Raw genomic sequence first — 22481 nt, forward strand, 5'->3', positions numbered from 1 at the left:
CATTTCCGTATACGGAATTAATAAAAAGGGATCTCGTCAAAACAGCCGTGTAGTCTTTTCTCTTTTTTTTCCCTCCCCCCCCCAATTCAGGGATCAAAACCGTCTTCGGCTATGTATGAACCACCCTCCCTCAATAAAATAAAATAAAATAAATAAATAAAATCCCCCTCCTCGCGTTTGTTCTTCTCTTCATTCCCCCCTCCCACCACCACCACCATTTCAGCTGTGAAAAGGAAGAATTTGGGCTTTTCGGCCCCTGCATTTTCTGTTTCGATTTAGAGGTGCGTGGATGTGTTTTTTCACACCTCCACTAGTCACAAGATCTATTCGGGTTTTTGTCATCTTTATTTCTTTCGGCTTTTTTTTCTTTTTCTTTTTTCTTCCCGCCCTTGGTTTCATTTCGTTTCCGCTGCCTGCCCCGACTCGATGCGGTTGGTTAAACTGATGTGGCCACCTCGCAATCCACCTCGTGTTTCTTTCCCTTAGGCATATTTCAACGTAAACATATACACAGTTGAGGGGGGGGGGGAGAGGAAAAAAAAGCAAGAATATATTTTTTACAGACCGAATATCCCCAAGTCTGAAGCTGCCGGGCCTATCGGGAAGAAGAATCTGTACAGTATTCTCAAGGAACACCAATTGGGGTTTTTTTTTGTTCCCCCCCCCCCCAGCTAAATCAGGGTTCTTCCAACTTGGCCCTTTTATGGCTTGTGGACTTCAACTCCCAGAATTCCTCAGCCAGCAGGGACCACATAAGCCAGGGGTCTTCAAACTTGGCCCTCTTATGACTTGTGGACTTTCAACTCCCAGAATTCCTTAGCCAGCAGGGACCATATTTATTTATTTATTTATTTATTTTATTTAATTTCTATACCGCCCTTCTCCCGAAGGACTCAGGGCGGTGTACAGGGCAATAAAAATACAATAAAAATACAATATACAAAAGTTAAAAATAAGATTAAATAGAACTAGCCCATTACAATAAATAATTAAAAATACTAAATAAAATACCCCAAACCCATTAGACCAGGCCGGCTTGTTCAAATAGGTAAGTTTTCAGATCACGGTGGAAAGAGAGAAGGTCAGGAACCAGGGGTCTTCCAACTTGGCCCTTTTATGGCTTGTGGACTTCCAACTCCCAGAATTCCTCAGCCAGCAGGGACCATATAAGCCAGAGGTCTTCCAACTTGGCCTTCTTATGGCTTGTGGACTTCCAACTCCCAGAATTCCTCAGCCAGCAGGGACCACATAAGCCAGGGGTCTTCCAACTTGGCCCTTTTATGGCTTGTGGACTTTCAACTCCCAGAATTCCTCAGCCAGCAGGGACCACATAAGCCAGGGGTCTTCCAACTTGGCCCTCTTATGGCTTGTGGACTTCCAACTCCCAGAATTCCTCAGCCAGCAGGGACCATATAAGCCAGAGGTCTTCCAACTTGGCCCTCTTATGGCTTGTGGGCTTCCAACTCCCAGAATTCCTCAGCCAGCAGGGACCATATAAGCCAGGGGTCTTCCAACTTGGCCCTTTTATGGCTTGTGGACTTCAACTCCCAGAATTCTTCAGCCAGGTAAGCCTTATTAGACTGTCCTTGGGGTCCAGGTGCCCAACTGGGATCACTTTTAAAGGGGTTGAAATGGGGGGGGGAGAAGAGGGAGGCCAAAGAAGTTACCCAGAGTGCCAGAAACCCCCCCCCCAAAAAAAAACAACGTAAGAGGCTTTCTTGAGAAGGAAACGAGGTCGCTTCTCATAAACCAGGTTGTTACTACCTAGGAAGAATATGACTGTCAGCTTCGAATTCACACCCTGGTATGAAACAGGGTGTGAATAATAATAATAATAATTTTAAAAAAAAGCCCGCAAAGATGGAAAAAAAAAAAGCTGGCAGGCTCGTTGCCGTTACCCTCCTCGTTGCAAAAATTAAAAAAAAGAAGAAAGCCAAGTCTAGAAAATAGGAAGGGGGGAAAAAAACAAACAAACAACGACGACGAGAGCTTTGCTTTCGGGAAACGAGGGGGAGGAAAGGCAACTCCCCTGCAGATAATCCTCGACTTACGACCCTTCATTTTGCAACCGTTTCAAAGGTCACAATACGAGCATCCCGAAAAGTCATGCTAGGGCTTATTTTTCCAGTTGGCTCTTAATTTTAGAAGGGAAATACGGTCCTAAACGCGTCCATCCGGCTGACGATCTTAACTGGGGCTTAATTTTCAGGGCGGGGCTTATATTATGAGCATCCTGGAGGGGGGGGGAAAGAAATCTGAGTTAGGGCGTATTTTCCGGCTGGGTCTTAATTTTCAGGGGAAAGCCCAGTACGGCCCAGGCATCTTTTCTTGCAGGACCTCCTGTTAAAAAAAGGGAATGTTCCTTTGCTTTAGACTGGAGAATAAATATCATTTATTGAGCTTCAGCTGCAGGCATCCTAGCCTGGCACTGCCGATCGGCACTTTCCTTGTCCCAAGTCTGCTAATTCTAACCTGCCTGATCCGGTCCCGGGGTGGGGACTTGCTCCTTAAGCAGCCAACAGGAATCTTCTTCCAGCCGTTGGGAAGAGGCGTGCTGGGTCGGGGCGGTCAAGAAAGACTGCGCCGAGATGTGTGGGGGGGTGTGGGGGGGTGTTCCTCCCCTCGGAGGCGGTTCACGCAGCTGTCGAGCCTTCGCTCACCGGCATGCTAATGTGGGCCGTGAGCAGCGGCTGGCTGCTGCTTTCCTTGAGGACAAAGACCTGCAGGGGGAACAGAGGATACAGCTGAAGGAGATTTAAAGAGGTGTGTGTGTGTGTGTGTGTGTGTGTGTGTGTGTGTGTTTGTGTGTGTGAAAAACGATCCTCTTAGAAGTCGAGGAACGCAGTCCTAACCCCAACCCTAACCCTAATCCTAACCTTTACCCCAACTCTAACCCTAACCCTAATTCTATAAAAAAAATTGTGTGTGTGTGTGTGAGAGAGAGAGAGAGAAACGATCCTAACTGTTAGAAGTTGAGGAACGCAGTCCTAACCCCAACCCTAACCCTAATCCTAACCTTTACCCCAACTCTAACCCTAACCCTAATTCTATAAAAAAATTGTGTGTGTGTGTGTGAAAAACGATCCTAACTGTTAGAAGTCGAGGATCACCTGTATTGTTTTAACCGCTTTCCCTCTGCTCTGTAGGTTCCTGACCCTGGACCCCCCTGAGATGGAGTCCTTTGTGAACCAGCACAAGTTCCAGCCCATCAAACGTCAGGTCTGTACTCACGAATCGAATAACACAGCCGAGTGAGACAGACAGACACACACACACACACCCCTCATTATTCCTTAAAACTTCCCCACTCCCCCCCAAAATTTGGGAACTGAAGATGCTGGCCTAAGAAGCAGCTAGTCTCAGCCAGGGAAGCTTGTGTGGGGTGACTTTAGGCCAACCAGAGAGCCCAGCCTACCTCGCAGGATCGTTGTCACTGCAAAACTTTCAGGGATGACACAAACAATCCTCAACCCAACACCCACGACTGAGCCCCAAGGTTTCTGTTGTGAAAGGGGTTTCGCCCCATCTGACGACCTTTCTTGCCACGGTTGTTAAGTCAGTCACTGCCGTCGTTAAGTCAGTCAGACAGTCACTGAGCAAGTCTGGCTTCCGCGTGGACTTTGGAACCATGTTAGTAAGCAAAACTGCAGCGATTCACTGAAGTCCTACCTACTGTTTACTTGTATGTTTTGTATTTTGACCTGTAATCTAATAAAATGTACCGCGGAGGGCAGAAGGGAAGACGGAGGCCTGCAGAGGAAATTTGGCGACCCAAGTAAACCGCTTTGCTTAACGAGCGGGGTTCTGAGCGTCGGCACCCGACGCTTATGTGAGTTAGCCGGTTGCGAATAGGCCGCGGCCCGGCAACTGGACCTGGTCCCAAGGTCACGTGACCGCCTTTGGCAAATGTTCCAAACAAAATGGCTGTCCGGCCTCTTCTTAAAAAAAGCCTCCAGTGATGGAGCACCCGCAACTTCCGGAGGGAAGTTGTTCCACTGATGAATTAATAGAATAACCAGAGTTGGAAAGGACCTCAAGAGGTCATCTAGTCCGACCCCCTGCCCAAGCAGGAGACCCCAGGCCATTCCACACAAATGGCCGTCCCAATCTTTTCTTTAAAAGACTCCAGCGATGAAGCACCCACAACTTCTGGAGGCAAGCAGTTCCACCGGCTCACTGTTCTCAGGGTTGGAAATTCCTCCTTCATTCCAGATTGCTTCTCTCCTTGGTTACTTTCCATCCGCTGCTTCTTGTCCCGCCTTCAGGGGCTTTGGAGAATAGCTTGACTCCCTCTTCTTTGGGGCAGCCCTTCTGATACTGGGACCCTGCTTTGAAATCACCCCGCGCCCTTCTTTTCGTTAAACCTTTTTTTCATTGAACTAAGAATTGGGGAAAACCAGCTCAAGGATACCAACCTTAATAACATCCGAGATCGCTTGGTCGCTGAGACACTCGACAAAGGTGGCCAAAGGATAATTCAGTCCTGGGATCAACATCGGAGCCTGAAAAGAAAGTTGGAAAAAAAAAGAGAGAGAAATAAATACAGATAATCCTCGACTTACAAACGCTTGTTTAGGGACCATTCTAAGTTGCGGCGCCAATGTAAAAAGGGACATACGACCGTTTTCTTCAGAGTTACAACTGCTGCAGCATCCCCATGGACACGTGATCAAAATCCAGACACTTGGCCACTGACGCGTGTTTAGGACAGTTGCAGGCTCAATTGTGGCCGCGAAGACGAGGACTACCTGTATAGTCAATATCCTGGATCTGGAGCCTAAAGTAGGCCTGGGTGATCTGTAGTCCAGCATAGCATGAAAATTATGAGTAAGTGCCACGAATCCAATTCTTGTACTGAGAAATACGGGCAATCCTCAACTTGCAACCATTCTGTCAATGCTGCAAACATTGACGTGTTTTTGCACTGACAATGTAAGAGACAGCCTTTTGTTTAAACTGCTTCACTTTGAATCTTGCAGGAAGAATTTTCTAACGTCTATAGATAAGAAGCCAGTGTACAGAATGGGAGGAGAGACCTCATCCGTGAAACTAATTGGATAATGTGATTTATGACGTGTAGATAAGGGCGGGGATTGTGTGTGTGTTATGATGGGTTTTGGGGTGGCGGGGAGGAGATTTCAGATTCTGGCATCCCTCCGTGAGTGCCGATGTTTTGTTTCATTACTAAGACTTTTACTTTCAGGAGTCAGACCATCTGCTGCCAGGAACGAATTCCCATCGCCCAGTACGCTCACACAGAGAAGGCCTCCTCAGGGTACCGTCAGCTAGGCAATGTCGGCTGGCGACCCCCAGGGGGAGGGCCTTCTCTGTGGGAGCGCCAGTCCTATGGAATCAGCTCCCCCCTGAGCTTCGGATGGCCCAAAATCTCCAATCCTTTCGCCGCGGCCTCAAAACACTCCTATTCCACCAGGCTGACCTGGACTGACAGGCATTTTAATTAATTATATTTACAATTTTTAATTTATTTTTAGTTTTTAATTTATTGCACAGATGATTTTAATTTTATTTTTATCTTAATTTCTGTACTTATTATATGTTTTGTTGTTAGCCGCCCTGAGTCCTTCGGGAGATAGGGAGGGATATAAATCCCATTAATAAATAAATAAATAAATATGCCTGCAACTTGTTTGATTTGTCTTATTCATTGGAACCATGACACCTTTGCTTAGTGACCGCTCAACATTTCAATCGCACTGGAAAAAGTTAGGGGTTCTTTTGCGTTTGGGACGGTTGCAGGGCCCCTGCAGTCACGCCATCAAAATTCAGGCGCTTGGCAACTGAGATGTATTTATGAAGGGGGGGCAGTATCCTGGGGAATCAGGTGATTTCCCCCCCCCCTTTTGCAAACTTCCCAGGCAGCTTCCAACAAGGAAAGTCAAAGGGGGGGGGGGGAAGAGAGAGAGAGCCAGGGAAGGGTGCAGTGTTACCTTGAAGAACGGGCGTTCGACGGAATAATGGTTTTCGTCGTAAATGAAGCAAATGAGAAGATCTGCTATGGCGCGAGTCTCAGACATGTTCTGGAGATTGAGACACAGTTTGAAAGTGGGGCCCATGCCCTGCACCTGGAGAGGGAAGAAGAGGAGGAGGAGGAGGAGGAGGAAGCAGCATTAAATGAGGACAAAGGACGTGGGGCAAGGAGAGAGACCCCCCCCAAAAAAGGAGAGCTTCTCTTCCTAAGCCAAAAAGCCTTTCAAATCTGGAAGTGGCAGAGAGGGACAATATTCCCGATTGTTCTAAATTGATTTCTCTTTTGGAAATCTTGTTTGCCAAGGCGACCTCTCGCAGTCAAAACACCTTCTAAACTCCATGTGTCTTGAGTGTGGCAACTTTAAGCTGCGTGGACTTCAACACCCAGAATTCCCCAGCCAGCGTGCTTTAAGATGGGTGGACTTCAACTCCCAGAATTGCCCATCTAGCAGGCTTTAACACTACTGGATCTCAACTCCCAGAATTCCCCAGCCAGCGTGCTTTAAGAGGGGTGGGCTTCAACGCCCAGAATTCCCCAGCCAGCTTGGTTTAAGATGGAGGGACTTTCAATTCCCAGAATTCGCTGATAAGCGCTCTTTAAGATGGGTGAATCTCAATTCCCAGAGTTCCCTAGCCAGCATGCTGGGATCTGAAGTCCACCCATCTCAAAACAAGCTCGCTGGGGTTTCTGGGAGCTGACTTCCGTTCAGCTTAATGAATTCATTAGTAAAAACGAGCCTTAAGCAGTCCGTGCACGAAATCTCTCCGGGGAAAAAGAAGAGAGCGGAATGGCTGGCTGGGGAATTCTGGGCGTTGAAGTCCACGTATCTTACAAGTGGCTTAGGTCGAGAAACACTGTGCTAGAACCCGTTTCCAGCAGCGTGGGCTTCGACGCCCAGAATTCCCCGTCCATCCCCCACAAATGGAAGCGAACGCGCACAACCTTGATAATATTGATAATTGTTAGGATGCAGTTGAGGCTCTCGCTCATCCCCAGCCTCTTAAATGGTTTCCTCACCACGGCGTTCAGCTTGAGGGGCTCCTGCAGAGACTCCGAGACAGGGGTCATGCTGCACTCCAACGCCCGGACGTAAGCACGGGCCGCCGTGAGACGGATGCGGCTGAGGTCCGTTTGAAAGACGTGGTGCATGGCTGGGAAAGGAAAGATGAGAGGAGGGTGAACGGAAAGCAGGTGTCCTTCTACTTGACCCCCTCTGACCTTACAGGTAGTTCTCAACTTACGACGGCAACTCAGCCCATAATTTCTGGGGCTAAGCCAGACGTTTGTTAAATGAGTTAAATGAGTTCTGCCCCGTTTGACGACCTTTCTTGCCACAGTTGCCACAGTTGTTAAGTCAACCCCTGCAGTTGTTAAGTTAGGAACACGGTTGCTAAGTGAGTCTGGCTTCCCCATTGCTTGTCAGAAGGTGGCAAAAGGGGCGCCGTTGTAAACAGGAGTCAGCTGCCAAGTGTCTGAATTTCGATCACGTGACCACGGGGATGCTGGCTTTTGTGCCTAAGGTGAGACTGGAACTCATTGTCTCCTGGTGACTGTCATAAAGTCACCCAGCTGGCTTTTGTGCCTAAGGTGGCACTAGAACTCACCATCTCCTAGTGACTGGCCCAAAATCACCCAGCCAGTTTTTATGCCTAAGGTAAGACTAGAACTTACCGTCTCCTGGTAAATTGACTCAAAGTCACTCTGCTGGCTACTGTGCCTAAGGTGGAACTAGAACTCACAATCGCCTGGTCATTGGCCCACAGTCACCCAGCTGGCTTTCGTGCCTAAGGCAGGACTAGAACTCACCCTCTCCTGGTGATTGGCCCAAAGTCGGCCCACAGACAGCTACTGTGCCTAAGGTGGAACTAGAACTCACAATCTCCTGACGATTGGGCCCACAGTCACCCAGCTGGCTTTCGTGCCTAAGGCAGGACTAGAACTCACCGTCTCCTGGTGATTGGCCCAAAGTCACCCAGCCAACTTTCATGCCTAAGGCGGGACTAGAATTTACCATCCCCTAGTGATTGACCCAGTCACCCAGCCGGCTTTCGTGCTAAGGCAAAACTAGAACTCACCGTCTCAACTAGAACTCACCGTCTCCTACTGATGGCCCACAGTCACCCAGCTGGCTTTCGTGCCTAAGGTGGGACTAGAACCCAGGACCTCCCAGTTTCCAGTCTAGCACCTCCCCCTCTGCACCAGGCTGGCTCTCCTATCAATATCCAGACAGTGTCTGAAGGTAGACAAATAGGCCTGAGAGACGGACCCCTGGGTTTCCAGCCTCTTCCGCTTACCCACTCCACATTCTCGCTCCCGCAGTGTCTGGTCCACGTAGAGTTTTGTCTTTTTGGGGACGCTGAGTTTGGTGCTCTGGGCAACAGGGACCCCGGCTGCTGCGTCCCCCTTATGGAAAGTGCTGGTGCGTTTCAAGATCTTGATGACAAGACACCCGCCTAGAGAGGAGGAAAAAGTTTGAAGAGGGATGGACAGAGGCAGATTGAGAAAAGGCCCGGCTGCCTTGCTCAGATTAAGAACGACAAGGCTTCACCAGGCCAAGGAACAAACTAGACGGCGGCCGCATTTGGCCAAGATGACTAAACTTAAGTCGTTTTCAGCCTGGTTAGGTTGATGGCTGGCTTAGCATCTTGCGGAAGCCTCAGATCACAAGTGCTGGGATGGCATCCTGAGCCTCGCTCGTTTGCCTGCTCACCTTTGGTGGTCATGATGAGGGTGTTGTCCTCTCGCCCGTAGTGGCCGAAGACGATGCTGGTGACGACATCCTAGCGAGAGTCAGGAAAAGACCGGGGAAATTGGTCAGCGGTGAGGGGGCAAAATCGGAAACGTTGAGCGGCCTTTTGCTGGATACGTCCGAGCACGGTCTGGACGTCACAGGTGTGAGAGGCTCTCTAGCTAGTCCTCGGATTTATGCCCGTCGTGCAGCCTGCCCTTACAGACGTTGGTTGTGATGGGTCACCAAAGGTCTAATCCAATTTGGCCACCTTTTTTTTTAATGCAGGCCATTAAGCGAATCACCCTGGTCGCTAAGTGAATCGGCAAACGTTCAGCAGCGTTTGCCCTGTTTTAGGACCTTTCTGACCACAGTCGTTACATGAATCCCCGGGGTTGATAAATTAGTAACAGGTAGGGGAGGACTACCTGCATTTTGCCCCCAAACTGGAAATAAACGCCGGTTTGGGGCAAAACAGTTGTTAAACCGTGGTCAGGTGACTGCGGGAAGCGGCAAAGAGATGTAAATGCAGGCCTGTTGCCAAGTAACTAAAATGTGATTAGGGTCAGCTGAGTGGTGCAAATGGGTGTGGAACACACAGTCCTTTCAGCAGTTCCAGAAAGGCTCCACACCCTTTTGCACCACCCTGTGGACACAAATAAATTTCCAAGTGGCCTCAATGGCTCTCTAAAAAAAGGCAAACGACCAGCGGTCTGCAAGGAGTATAAATCCTTTCATTCCCCGCCATCCAGTCAGAGCTGAAGAAGCTCCTTGGAGGAGAAGTCTTCACAGGAAAGCAAGAAAGTCCAGTTGGCTTCAGAAAAAAAGCACCTTTGGGACAACAGATAAACCTCCAAGTTGACTCAACGGTTCTCTGAAAGAAGGCAAATAGGAGCCTTGGTGGAGCAGTGGGCTAATGCCTCCTTAGGCTGCTGCCTGCAATTAGTGCAGGTTCGAGTCCCACCAGGCTCAAGGTTGACTCAGCCTTCCATCCTTCCGAGGTAGGTAAAATGAGGACCCAGATTGTTGGGAGCAATTAAGCTGACTTTGTAATAATGCCGCTTGGGGTGTGTGTGAAAGCCCTAATAAGCAGGCATATACATAGAATGAAGGCTATTGCTAAGCACATTGGTTTGTGCTTTAGATTGTAAGCCGCCCTGAGTCTTCGGAGAAGGGCGGGATACAAATGGGATTAAAATTAAAAAATTAAAATTAAAATTAAATGACCAGCTGTCTGCAAGGAGTATAAGTCCTTCCCTTCCCCACCATCCAGTCAGAACCGAAGAAGCTTCTTGGATGAGAAGCAAAATGTTTTCAAAGAAAAAGAAAACAAAACCAAGAAAAGTCCAGTTGCCTCCTGAAAAAGCACTTTTGGGACAACCGTGACCTGGAGGACGGAGAATCTCCGTGGACATTAGCTCAGGGATCTTTCAAACTTGGTCCCTTTTTAATGACTCGTGGACTTCAACTCCCAGCGTGCCCGGCTGAGGAATTCTGGGAGTTGAAGTCCACGAGTCATAAAAGGGCCAAGTTTGAAAGACCCCTGCATTGGCTCGACAGGATTTTGACAAATATTTCACAAAGCTGGGAAGCTTACCGGCACCTGGATGACATTCACCAGGTTCTTGTCCCGATAGACGTGAACTTCCCTGTTGGACAGCGCCACCAGCACAGCCTGGAAACTTTGAAGCTTCTCGTCCATCAGTCCCAACGTGATGGGAGTAGCTGGCAACGTCACTGCCCAGAGCTTCTTTCCCTGGTACAAAAAGATTGGGGGTGGGGTGGGGGGGTTGTCAGAAAGGCATAAAGTCTCGTGCTTGAGCAGGGGGTTGGACTAGAGCAGGGGTCTTCAAACTTGGCCCTTTTACGACTTGTGGACTTCAACTCCCAGAATTCCTCAGCCAGGCATGCTGGCTGAGGAATTCTGGGAGTTGAAGTCCACAAGTCGTAAAAGGGCTACGTTTGAAGACCCCTGGACTAGAGACTGGACAGCCATTTGCCTGAAATGGTATAGGGTTTCCTGCCTGAGCAGGGGGGGTTGGACTAGATGACCTCCAAGGTCCCTTCCATCTTATTTTTTTTATTATTATTATTCCCTTCCTGGAGGAGTTCAGGCAGAGCAACACTGCCCTCTGCAGGCCACAGATGTGTAGAAGTTTATAAACTGTAGGCCAGCTTTGCAAGGGGAGGGGGAACTATTACTGTCGTCATGTATCTGTCGGTGTTCAACTTGGGAGGGGGGACAACATAGGTAGATGTTTTGGTCTTGCTTTTAAGGCACCGTTTTTTTTAAAAAAAATGTTTTGTCTTTCTGACCGTTTCCCCCCCCCCCCAATTTAAAGTTTGCGTTTTAATTTTTTTTTTCCGAATAAAAACCAAACGTAGAATTAAAAGGGCACCTAGCTGCTTGAAGACGCCAGCTAAGTCCGGAGCCGCATGCGGCTCTTTCAACCGTCTCCTGCGGCTCCCAGTCCTCTGCCATGTGCAGTCCAAAAAAAAAAAAAAAAAAAGTGGGACTAAAAAAGTTCAACCCATCAATTCAAATATGCAGGGTAGGTGGAAATCTCGCCTTGACTCCACTCTTCAGTCAAACCCTGTTCTGCGCATGTGCGCATGTACGCGCATGCGCACACATTTTTTGGCGGCTCCCAGTTTTTCCTTTTGTGAGGGAACCGCTTCCGAGTGGCTCTTTCACTGTTTCAGGTTGCTGATCCCGATGGCCGATTCGGTGTGGTTTTCACATGGTTGAAAGAGAGATGCTAAGCTGTGTGTTAACACCCACCCACGCGGCAAGGACATGCCTGCGGGCACAACTTGCTACCCACCCAACCCCCACACACACTAACCTTCTGGCTGTAACCTCGCAGCGTCTCATCTGAACAAGCCACCATGATGTTCTTTTGAACTCGAACCAAACCCACCGCCTGGGAACTCAGCTCGATGCAGTATTTGGGCCGCTTGGAGTCCCTGTGAGGCAAAAAAAAAAATGAAAGGGGAAAAATTTCGGCAAATGGGCAGAAAAGGCAAAAATCCACCCAAGCGCCTCTCATCAATGGACAAGGAGGCTACAAGCCAAACTTGGCGATTTTAAGCTGCGCAGAGTTCAGCTCTTAGAATTGCCTAGCCCTGGGGTAGGCAACCTTGGCTCTTTTATGACTCGTGGACTTCAACTCCCAGAATTCCTGAGCCGGCTGACTCAGGAATTCTGGGAGTTGAAGTCCACGAGGCATAAAAGAGCCCAGGTTGCCGCTTTTCCGTGGACCAGAGGGACTTTGTTTGTGCGGACTGGTTGGTGGCATGCCGCGGCCTGGTACCGGTCCACGGACCGGGGTTTGGGGACCCGTTTTAAAGTGTGTGGACTTCAACTCCCAGAATCCCCTAGCCAGTAAGCTTCAAAATATCTGGACTTCAACTCCCAGAATTCCCTAGCCAGCATGCTTTAATTTGGGTGGGCTTCAACTCCCAGAATTCCCCAGCCAGCATGCTTTAATTTGGGTGGACTTCAACTCCCAGAATTCCATGGCTGGCTAGGGAGTTCTGGGCATTGAAGTCCACCCGTCTGCAAGCTGGCAAGGTGGCAAAACACTGCTTTATTGTGTCCTTCCCCTTCTGTCCTTTTCCCAGTCTGCAACAATCTCTCACAATACAGCTTACACAATTAACGGCTTTTCTAAACTACGGTGTTTATTATGGGATGCCCTGGGAAGGGACTTGAATATGTTTTGCCTACTGTCTGCTCTAGAACAGCCCCTGGGGGGGGGGATCACATACCTGCGAAGGATGTAAATGCTACCGTTCCGACAAGCCACGGTGAGATGGTACTCCACGTCAAACTGGCCGGTGACGTCCAGAAAGGCGGGCACACCTGGGATGGCCACCTAAGAGGGGAAAACAGAGCCCTGAGTCTTTCGTTGGACTTCTGGCACGCCAGACCTGGGAGGGAGGACTGGACACCACAGCTGAATTCGCACTCTGCATCGAAGCAGGACCTTTTAGACCAGGGCGGTTGCCTTTCCCACAGCCTGTGAAGCCGGACTGGTGTCGATTCAGGATCGTTGTTTTTCTGAAGCCCACCCCTCTTAAAGCACGCTGGCTGGGGGATTCTGGGAGTTGAAGCCCACCCCTCTTAAAGCACGCTGGCTGGGGGATTCTGGGACTTGAAGCCCACCCCTCTTAAAGCACGCTGGCTGGGGAATTCTGGGAGTTGAAGCCCACCCCTCTCAAAGCAGGCTGGCTGGGGAATTCTGGGAGTTGAAGCCCACCCATCTCAAAGCAGGCTGGCTGGGGAATTCTGGGAGTTGAAGCCCACCCATCTCAAAGCACGCTGGGTGGGGGATTCTGGGAGTTGAAGCCCACCCATCTCAAAGCACGCTGGGTGGGGAATTCTGGGAGTTGAAGCCCACCCATCTCAAAGCACGCTGGGTGGGGGATTCTGGGAGTTGAAGCCCACCCATCTTAAAAGCACGCTGGCTGGGGAATTCTGGGAGTTGAAGTCCACACACCTTAAAGTATTGCTGACTTAACGAATTCTGGAAGTTGAAATTCAGACCTCTTAAAAGCATGCCGGTTAGGGCATTCTGGGAGTTGAAGTCCACCGGCCTTAAAACTTGCCAGGTTTGGACACAGCCCTGCCCTGAAACCTGACAAGATCCACAACCTTAAAGCCAGAATCTTCCGAATAGGGATGGACGCGTTCTCTATGTCTTGGGATATTATTTTTGTCAACACACTGGAGGAGCAAGGAGAGGATGCTACGCTGCAAAGGGGGCACGCGGTACACAAAAGTCAGGTGTAGAGCCTCACCTTTGACAGGAGGGTGAAGGCTTCGGGATCCAGAATGAGGATTTCCATGTTCTCCGTCCCGACTACCAAGCAGCTGATGGCGTCCTCGTCCACCCTGCTCTTCTTCAAAGTTGACATGCAAGTGATCACCGTCTGAAAAGACACCCACGGGGCCAGGTGTGTAGCCCGGAAAAAAAAATCAAGACGACACTTATTCCATTAACCAGCCAACAGAATTACAGCCAGTCCTCGGCTTAGAACCAGAAACGAGCCCGACATTTCAATTGTTAAGCGAGACATTTGTTAAGTGAATTTTGCCCTGTTTTACGACCTTTTCTCGCCTCAGTTCTTAAGTGAATTGTTAAGTGAATCGCTGCAGTTGTTTTTTTTATCAGTTTATTTTTTTATTGTTTTTTTTATACATTTTATCAGATTACAGGTCAAAATACAAAGCATACAAGTAAACAGTAGGTAGGACTTCAGTGAATCGCTGCAGTTTTGCTTACTAACATGGTTCCAAAGTCCACGCGGAAGCCAGACTTGCTCAGTGACTGTCTGGCTGACTTAACGACGGCAGTGATTGACTTAACAACCGTGGCAAGAAAGGTTGTTAAATGGGGCAAAACCCCTTTCACGTAGTATGTCCCGCTCGGCAACAGAAACCTTGGGGCTCAGTCATGGGTGTTGGGTTGAGGATTGCTTGTGTCATCCCTGAAAGTTTCGCCGTGACAACGATCCTGCCAGGTAGGCTGGGCTCTCTGGTTGGCCTAAAGTCACCCCACACAAGCTTCCCTGGCTGAGACTAGCTGCTTCTTAGGCCAGTATCTTTAGTTCCCAAATTTTTGGGGGGGAGTGGGGAAGTTTTAAGGAATAATGAGGGGGGTGTGTGTGTGTGTCTGTCTCACCGGCTGTGTTATTCGATTCGTGAGTACAGACCTGACGTTTGATGGGCTGGAACTTGTGCTGGTTCACAAAGGATTCCATCTCAGGGGGGTCCAGGGTCAGGAACCTACAGAGCAGAGGGAAGGCGGTCAAAACAATACAGGTGATCCTCGACTTCTAACAGTTAGGATCGTTTTTCACACACACACACAATTTTTTTTTTATAGAATTAGGGTTAGGGTTAGAGTTGGGGTAAAGGTTAGGATTAGGGTTGGGGTTAGGGTTAGGACTGCGTTCCTCAACTTCTAACAGTTAGGATCGTTTCTCTCTCTCTCTCTCTCTCTCTCTCTCTCTCTCTCACACACACACACACACACACACACACACACAATTTCTTTTATAGAATTAGGGTTAGGGTTAGAGTTGGGGTAAAGGTTAGGATTAGGGTTAGGGTTGGGGTTAGGGTTAGGACTGCGTTCGACTTCTAACAGTTAGGATCATTTTTCACACACACACACACATTTTTTTTATAGAATTAGGGTTAGGGTTTGAGTTGGGGTAAAGGTTAGGACTATGGTTAGGGTTGGGGTTAGGGTTAGGACTGCGTTCCACACCCATTTGCACCACTCAGCTGAGCCTGACCGCATTTTAGTTACTTGGCAACAGTCCTGCATTTACATCTCTTTGCCGCTTCCCGCAGGAAACCAGAATGTTTCCCACAACCGGTGAAATGTCCCAACATCTGTACATGAGACCCTCACCTCAAAGACTGCACCGATAGCGGCATTTCTGCGTTTTCTCTGGCGGAGAAGAAAGGAAAACATCATTAGAACGATCTCAGCCTCAGGTAGAGCAAAGAGCCAAATTCAAACTGAGACTCTGGACAAGCCACCCTGATTTTTTTCCCCCCCCAATCAATCCAAAGAGAATTCTGACCTTTGGGTAACGTGGGACTGTGCAAAAGGGAACAACAATTGCAAATTAACGTAATGCAAAGAGACCCATCTGGGAGCGCAGGGCCAAAATCGAGAGACACCCTAATTTCTTTTTGCTTTCTATCTTCTGGGGAGAGGGTTGGCTATTCCTGCCAGCTTTCCTGTTCCTGTTACAAGACTGACATTTGTGGAATTAATACATTCACGTTTTGTATTTCCGTACTACTGTCTGCTCCCAGACCTGGAGTCAAAGAAAACATCGAACAATCAAAAGATTTGCTTTCCTACCTACAATATCAGGACAAAACAAGAGCCTTGGTGGAGCAGTGGGCTAATGCCTCCTTAAGTAACACCAGCTGCCTGCAATTAGTGCAGGTTCGCATCCCACCAGGCTCAAGGTTGACTCAGCCTTCCATCCTTCCGAGGCAGGTAAAATGAGGACCCAGATTGTTGGGGGCAATAAGCTGACTTTGTAATAATGCCGCTTGGAGTGTGTGTGAAAGCCCTAATAAGCAGGCATATACATAGAATGAAGGCTACTGCTAAGCTTGTAAGCCGCCCTGAGTCTTCGGAGAAGGGCGGGATATAAATGGAATTAAAATAAAATAAAAATAAAAAGATTCCAATTTGAGCATATTTCCAATAACTGAACGTACGTAAACCTTTCTTCTCCAAAACCTCCCTGGTTTTAAAGACAGGTGTCTTTTGACAATTGTTAAAAAGAAAACCAGTCAACTCCTTAAAACATTTCTCGTGTCTACTTTTCCGTATCCCACTCTTCACTAACCCCCCCGAACAATGGATCAGAAAAACAGCAATTCGCCCTGCGTGGGGTTGAGGGTCGCTCACCGGATGGCTTCCAGCATCTCTTTCATTGACAGAAGATCAACTTTGTCCTGTGCAGAAAGAGAGAGAGAGAGAGAAAAAAAAGGGCATCAGGCACACAACGCAACACCCAGGATGATGGTTACAAAGAGGGGTGCCTAAGCCTTTTTCGGATAAAGAAATCATCTGAACTGAATTGAATTGGATATTTTCTTTGGCCAAGTGCGATTAGACATGGAAGGAATCGGCCTCCAGCACGAAAACGCTCAGTGTACACGCAAAGCCACAGAAAGAAGAAGGATACCAATAAAAGGGAGAAGATAATGAAAAAGGATAAATAGTCATATTTGTAATATTAGATGGGTTAACAGACGGAGATGTTAAGACAGAACTGTGAAAGTTAGGCGTTTAGCAGACCGATGCCATGAGGGGAAAAAATGTCTAGTGGTTTTGGCACATAGTGCCCTACAACAACGTCCCGAGGGAAGGAGGCGGAACATTTTATTTCCAGGATGTGAGGGATCGGCATCTTTCTTCTCAAAGTCACCCAGCTGGCTTTCAAGCCTAAGGCAGGATTAGAACTCACCATCTCCTGGTGATTGGCTCTGAGTCACCCAGCCGGCTTTCAAGTCTAAGGAGAGACTAGAACTCACCATCACCTTGTTTTCAGCCTGGTGCCTTAAACCACTAGACCAGGGGTAGGCAACCTCGGCTCTTTTATGATTCATGGACTTCAACTCCCAGAATTCCTGAGTCAGCATAGCTGACTCAGGAATTCTGGGAGTTGAAGTCCATGAGTCATAAAAGAGCCGAGGTTGCCTACCCCTGCACTAGACCAAACTAGCTCACTCCTGAATCAAGAGGCGCCAACCGATAAGGGATCGACAGACCACTTTAAGGAGGAGGGGAAAAAAAGACACCCACCCACCCAAAAGAGCAGGAGCGTAAGGTTCGAAATCCGGCATCTTCGTGTCACTCAAATGCGCTCCTTTGAAACCTGGGGTTTTTTCCCCTCTCTCCTCACCTCCTTTGCCTGATCCCAGACCACTTTCTCCATCGCGTTGGGCTCCATCAGCGGCAGAGTGAATTTGAAGTAGGGACGCAGATTCTTGTAGACGTAGATGTACGGCCCGGAAGCCACAGCCAGGGCTGGCATGCGGGGCTCATGTTGCTCCATCAGAAAGGAAACCACGCTGGTGGGTAAGTCGGGCAGAGTGTTTTCGTTCAAGAGGGTGGTGCCCTGGTAGACCTTCAGCTTCATCTCGTGACCCGTGGAGCCAAAATTGCCCACCACTAACTGCAGGAGGAAAGGAGAGAGAGAGAGAGAGAGCACAGAGATACAACATACTTTTTAAAATCGTCAGCAACCAGATACAGATAGTCCTCGGCTTATGGCTGGTTGCTTAGCGGCCATTCCAAGTTACGACCGAGCCAAGAAACTGTTACAGGAAGTTACAGCGGCCTGAAAAAGTGACTTAGCAAATGACTCATATTTACGGCGGTTGCAGTGTCCCAGGGTCCCGTGATTCCCCCCCCCTTTTTTTGCGACCTTCTGGCAAGCAAAGTCAATGGAGAAGTCAGATTCAGTTAACAACCATGTTGCTAACTTTTAACAACCGCAGGGATTCCCTTAAGGACTGTGGCAAAAGGAAGGTCTTACTGCTCAGTTAACCGCTGTCTCACTTAGTAACGGATTATTTTGGGCGGCTCAATTGAGGTCGCAAGTCGAGGGAGTCCTCGACTTGCAACTTTTGGGTTAGGGACCGCTAAGCACTAAAAAGGGTTGTGGGGGTTTATATCCTGGATGGAAATGGGAAAAGCTGGCTCGGGTTAAAGTAGACTTTTTAACTGAGGCAGGGATATTAATTTTTACCTTCTGGTCTCCATCGCCATGCAGGTCAGCCAGAGCTGGAAGAAAATCCACAGTCAACGAGAGGGCCATTGTATAGGCTTATCAAAGCCTACCAGAGGATTCCTGGAAGATGGTCTAACACAGACATGTCAAACACAAGGCCCGGGGGCCGGATGCGGCCCGCAAAGTGGTTTCATGCGGCCCGCGAAGCCATCCTGGAAACAGTGAGGGAACGGCCCCGCTGCCCAGAGACCCTCCTCCTGCCAGAGACCCCCAGATCTGTCCCACTCCTGCCCAGGCCCCCATAGGAACCCTTGATGCGAACGATGTAGAGCTGGCCACGCCCACCCAGTAGGCCATATGCACTCTAGCCACGCCCACCCAGTAGGCCACGCCCACCCAGCCCCCTGAGGGCAACCGCAATGCTGATGCGGCCCTCAATGAAATTGAGTTTGACACCCCTGGTCTAACACAAGGGCCTTTAAACTTGGCCCTTTGATGACTTGTGGACTTCAACTCCCAGAATTCCTCAGCCAGGCACGCGTGCCTGGCTGAGAAATTCTGGGAGTTGAAGTCCACAAGTCATCAAGGGGCCAAGTTTGAAGAGCCCCGGTCTAAGGTGAGGGTTGAACTGCGGAGTCCCTGGTGCTCTCTGAGATTAGCTGTTTCCTTGCAGATGTTTTGTTACCCAAGTAGGTAACATCCCCAGCCCAAGTGAATGTGCGCTTCTAATCCCTTATCTCTTTCCTTTTCCATTCTAGTCCATTGTTTTCTGTTCTATTCTGTTTTCCGTTCTATTCTACGTTCCACTGCATTCCATCTTATTATCCCACCTTCTATGCACATTTAAAACCCAAGGGAGCAAACGTGTTTCATACTTCTTCCTTTTCCTATTTTCCCCACAACATCCCTGTGAGGTTAATTGGCCTGAGAGACGAGAGACTGGCCCCAAAACACCCAGCTGGCATTCATGCCTAAGGCAGGACGGGTTTTAAAACTCGCCGTCTCCTGGTTGCTAAGGCAGGACTTTCACCACGATACTTAAAAGTAGCGCACACTGCCAGTTTAGAAACAGAATCATAGGCTTGGAAAGGGACCTAGGAGTTCATTTAGTCCAACCCCTTATTTAAGCAGGAGATTCTCTGATTGAGGACTCTCCAGTCTGTTCCTGAAAACCTCCAAGGTTGACGCACCCACAACTTCCACCGTCCACCCATCCTCACCCCCAAAAAAGAGAAAAGAGGAGCAGGGAAAAAAAGGAGCTCAGACTTACTCACGCACGAAGAAAAGGTGTGCAAATTGGCGACTGGATCGTAGTGGGCATCCAGCCATTTGGAACTGGTGCGAACCCTGTTGGCAAACACAGGAAGAAAGATGTAAATAAATAATAATTTTTTAAAAAACACGTCTATTTTAACATGGCAGACAGTGTTTCTCAATCTTGGCAGTCAGAAGATGGGTGGACTTCCATTCCCAGAATTCCCCAGCCAGCAGGCTTTAAGATAGGAAGACTTCAATTGATGGCTGGGGAATTCTGGGAGTGGAAGTCTACCCAACTTAAAGCATGCTGGGCTGGGGGATTCTGGGAGTTGAAGTATACCAAACTTAAGGCATGCTGGCTGGGGGATTCTGGGAGTGGAAGTCCCCCCATCTTAAAGCATGCTGGCTGGGGGATTCTGGGAGTTGAAGTCCACCCAACTTAAAGCATGCTGGGCTGGGGGATTCTGGGAGTTGAAGTCTACCCAACTTAAAGCATGCTGGGCTGGGGGATTCTGGGAGTTGAAGTCTACCCAACTTAAGGCATGCTGGCTGGGGGATTCTGGGAGTGGAAGTCCCCTCATCTTAAAGCATGCTGGCTGGGGGATTCTGGGAGTTGAAGTCCACCCAACTTAAAGCATGCTGGCTGGGGGATTCTGGGAGTTGAAGTCCACCCAACTTAAAGCATGCTGGGCTGGGGGATTCTGGGAGTTGAAGTCTACCCAACTTAAAGCATGCTGGGCTGGGGGATTCTGGGAGTTGAAGTCTACCCAACTTAAGGCATGCTGGCTGGGGGATTCTGGGAGTGGAAGTCCCCTCATCTTAAAGCATGCTGGCTGGGGGATTCTGGGAGTTGAAGTCCACCCAACTTAAAGCATGCTGGCTGGGGGATTCTGGGAGTTGAAGTCCACCCAACTTAAAGCATGCTGGGCTGGGGGATTCTGGGAGTTGAAGTCTACCCAACTTAAAGCATGCTGGGCTGGGGGATTCTGGGAGTTGAAGTCTACCCAACTTAAGGCATGCTGGCTGGGGGATTCTGGGAGTGGAAGTCCCCTCATCTTAAAGCATGCTGGCTGGGGGATTCTGGGAGTGGAAGTCTACCCAACTTAAAGCATGCTGGGTGGGGGATTCTGGGAGTTGGAGTCCCCCTATCTTAAAGCATGCTGGGTGGGGGATTCTGAGAGTTGGAGTCCATCTATTTTGCCAAGGTCGAGAAACACTGTGGTTTCAATCCGCAAGGATTCTCCTTTCCATGCAGCCCCCCCCCCATTCCATACATATGGAATCCACCCCTTAAAAGCGGACCCAGGAGGGGGAATATGAGACAAATCCCTCTTTCTCCCCCCCCCCAACATTTCTCCTCCCCGAAAGACTCCGCTCGCTATTCCTGGCCTGGACGCCATTATTATCCGTGTATTCTGTTGTTGTTTTTTACCCGTCGCCGGCGCCTCCACAAGACGCCAACGCCGCCATCGCCTTGAATGCGCTCCGCAGGAAGGCCGCGAGGCCCGTTGCCATGGAAACTCCACGGCAGGCAATGGGTGCACCGCGAAAAGGAATCCCGCCTACAACACCCGTTGTTATGTATAACTCAGGGCGAGCAATGGGTACGCCGCGAAAAGGGGTCCCCCTCCGCGGGCTTATAAACTTCTGAATGTTAAAGAGTGACCCGCGCCGGGAAGCGCCGAGCAGCTCCCGAGACCGACTTGAAGTTTTCCTTTCGTCTTGGCTGGCAGCCATTGAAATAAAAGGATGTTGAGATTTGGGTTTGGGGGTATCCCAAAATTTATTTGGGGGGCAGGGTATAATCATTTCTATATGGGGTTAGCGCTGGGATTCACAGCTAGCAAGGGGTTAGCCCCTTAAAAAAAGAAAAGAAAAAATGTACAATAATTCAGCTGACTGTTCCGTCCCAGTTCTTTTTCTGGAATTGCACACTCTTCAGAGACTCCCAAAACTAGGCGCACAAAAACCTTAACCCAAGTCGATACAAACCCAACTTAACATGTCATGTTTGCAGCATTTGCTAGGTCTCCTTCGGGGAACCCAATGCCATGTCTCTTATGTCAAATTTCTCAATGCTGGAATAAGAAAGAAGAAAAAGGGGACTTCTGTCCATGTGCAGAGTGCCTTCTCCCTATTTTCTAGTATAGCCCAGACTTCTCCAGCCGAGCTCCTTCGAACCATGGGAATAACTCAACAACCCATTTCTATCTCACTCCTGGTAACAAATACAGGTAGTCCTCAATTTACAACCACAATCGGGCCCAAAATTTCTGTTGTTAAGCGAGACATTTGTTACGTGAGTTTTGCCTCATTTTACGACCTTTCTCGATACAGCTGTCAAGTTAGTAACGTGGTTGTTAAGTAAACCTGGCTTCCACGACTTTGCTTGTCAGAAGGTCGCAAAAGGGCATCACGTGACTCCGGGACGCTGCAACTGTCATAAATGTGAATCAGTTGCCAAGCATCCAATTTTTGATCAGGTGATCATGAGGATGCTGCAAAGGTTGTAAGTGTGAAAACCCAGTCATTAGTCACTTTTTTCAGTGGCATTGTTAACTTCAGTCACTAAATGAACTTTTGTAAGTCAAGAACTACCTGTACCAATGCAGGTTGGGGATTATGTGTGTTGTAGTCCCAGCACATCCAGACGGTACCTAGATGAGTTTGCAGCTTCAATGTAACTGGGTCTCCAATGCCTCGTTGGTAATCAATTCTTTCCAACAAATTAAGCCCTTTTTATTTTTCAGATCCAACAGCTCACATTCACACGTTGATATAAACACACCCCATGGCATAAAATCGGATTACTCAATCAAACGCAGGATGGGAAACCAAGGCTTGCTAATAAATCCATCCATGACAACTGGCTAAGCTCACACTTAGGCGTAAATTACAGTCACCAAGCCATGGTTCATAAACCGTAATTTGCTGGGTTGACACAACATCCTAAGCCAGAATTAAGCCCGGGGGCTTTACTGCTTAGAGCAGTAAATTATCTATCTCAGCAACTTTCAAGATGTCTGGACTTTTTAATTCTCAGAATTCTGCATTCTGGGGAATTCTGAGAGTTGAAGTCCAGATCTTAAAAGTTGCCAAGATGGAGAAACCGGTTTAGGGCAGGGGTCTTTGAACTTGGCAACTTTTAAGACTTGTGGACTTCAACTCCCAGAATTCCTCAGCCAGCCAGGGCTGAGGCAGTCTTTAAAGTTGCCAAGTTTGAAGACC

The 22481-nt window shown here is 48.7% G+C and overlaps 1 protein-coding gene across 2 annotated transcripts; it reads right to left on the reverse strand.

Moving 5' to 3' along the window:
- Nucleotides 1-658: 658 nt before the first annotated feature.
- On the reverse strand, nucleotides 659-22473 carry BBS1 (Bardet-Biedl syndrome 1). Of its 2 annotated transcripts, none has more exons than XM_081340992.1 (17): nucleotides 20686-22473; nucleotides 19267-19343; nucleotides 18015-18049; nucleotides 17166-17438; nucleotides 16166-16212; nucleotides 15143-15181; nucleotides 14436-14508; nucleotides 13521-13652; nucleotides 12489-12595; nucleotides 11564-11684; nucleotides 10315-10473; nucleotides 8700-8769; nucleotides 8284-8442; nucleotides 7007-7140; nucleotides 5949-6083; nucleotides 4416-4502; nucleotides 659-2720 (listed from the first exon to the last, which is right to left on the reverse strand). In XM_081340992.1, exons 1-17 carry the CDS (start codon nucleotides 21060-21062, stop codon nucleotides 2634-2636), a joined length of 2112 nt encoding a protein of 703 aa, XP_081197118.1. In that variant the 5' UTR covers nucleotides 21063-22473; the 3' UTR covers nucleotides 659-2633. The 2 variants fall into 2 exon arrangements, with proteins under 2 accessions (XP_081197118.1, XP_081197117.1); XM_081340991.1 differs by having other exon boundaries at nucleotides 6932-7140.
- Between the last annotated feature and the right edge of the window lie 8 nt (nucleotides 22474-22481).

Source organism: Vipera berus (genome assembly GCF_964194415.1).
Source record: "Vipera berus genome assembly, chromosome: 16".
Taxonomy (NCBI): domain Eukaryota; kingdom Metazoa; phylum Chordata; class Lepidosauria; order Squamata; family Viperidae; genus Vipera; species Vipera berus.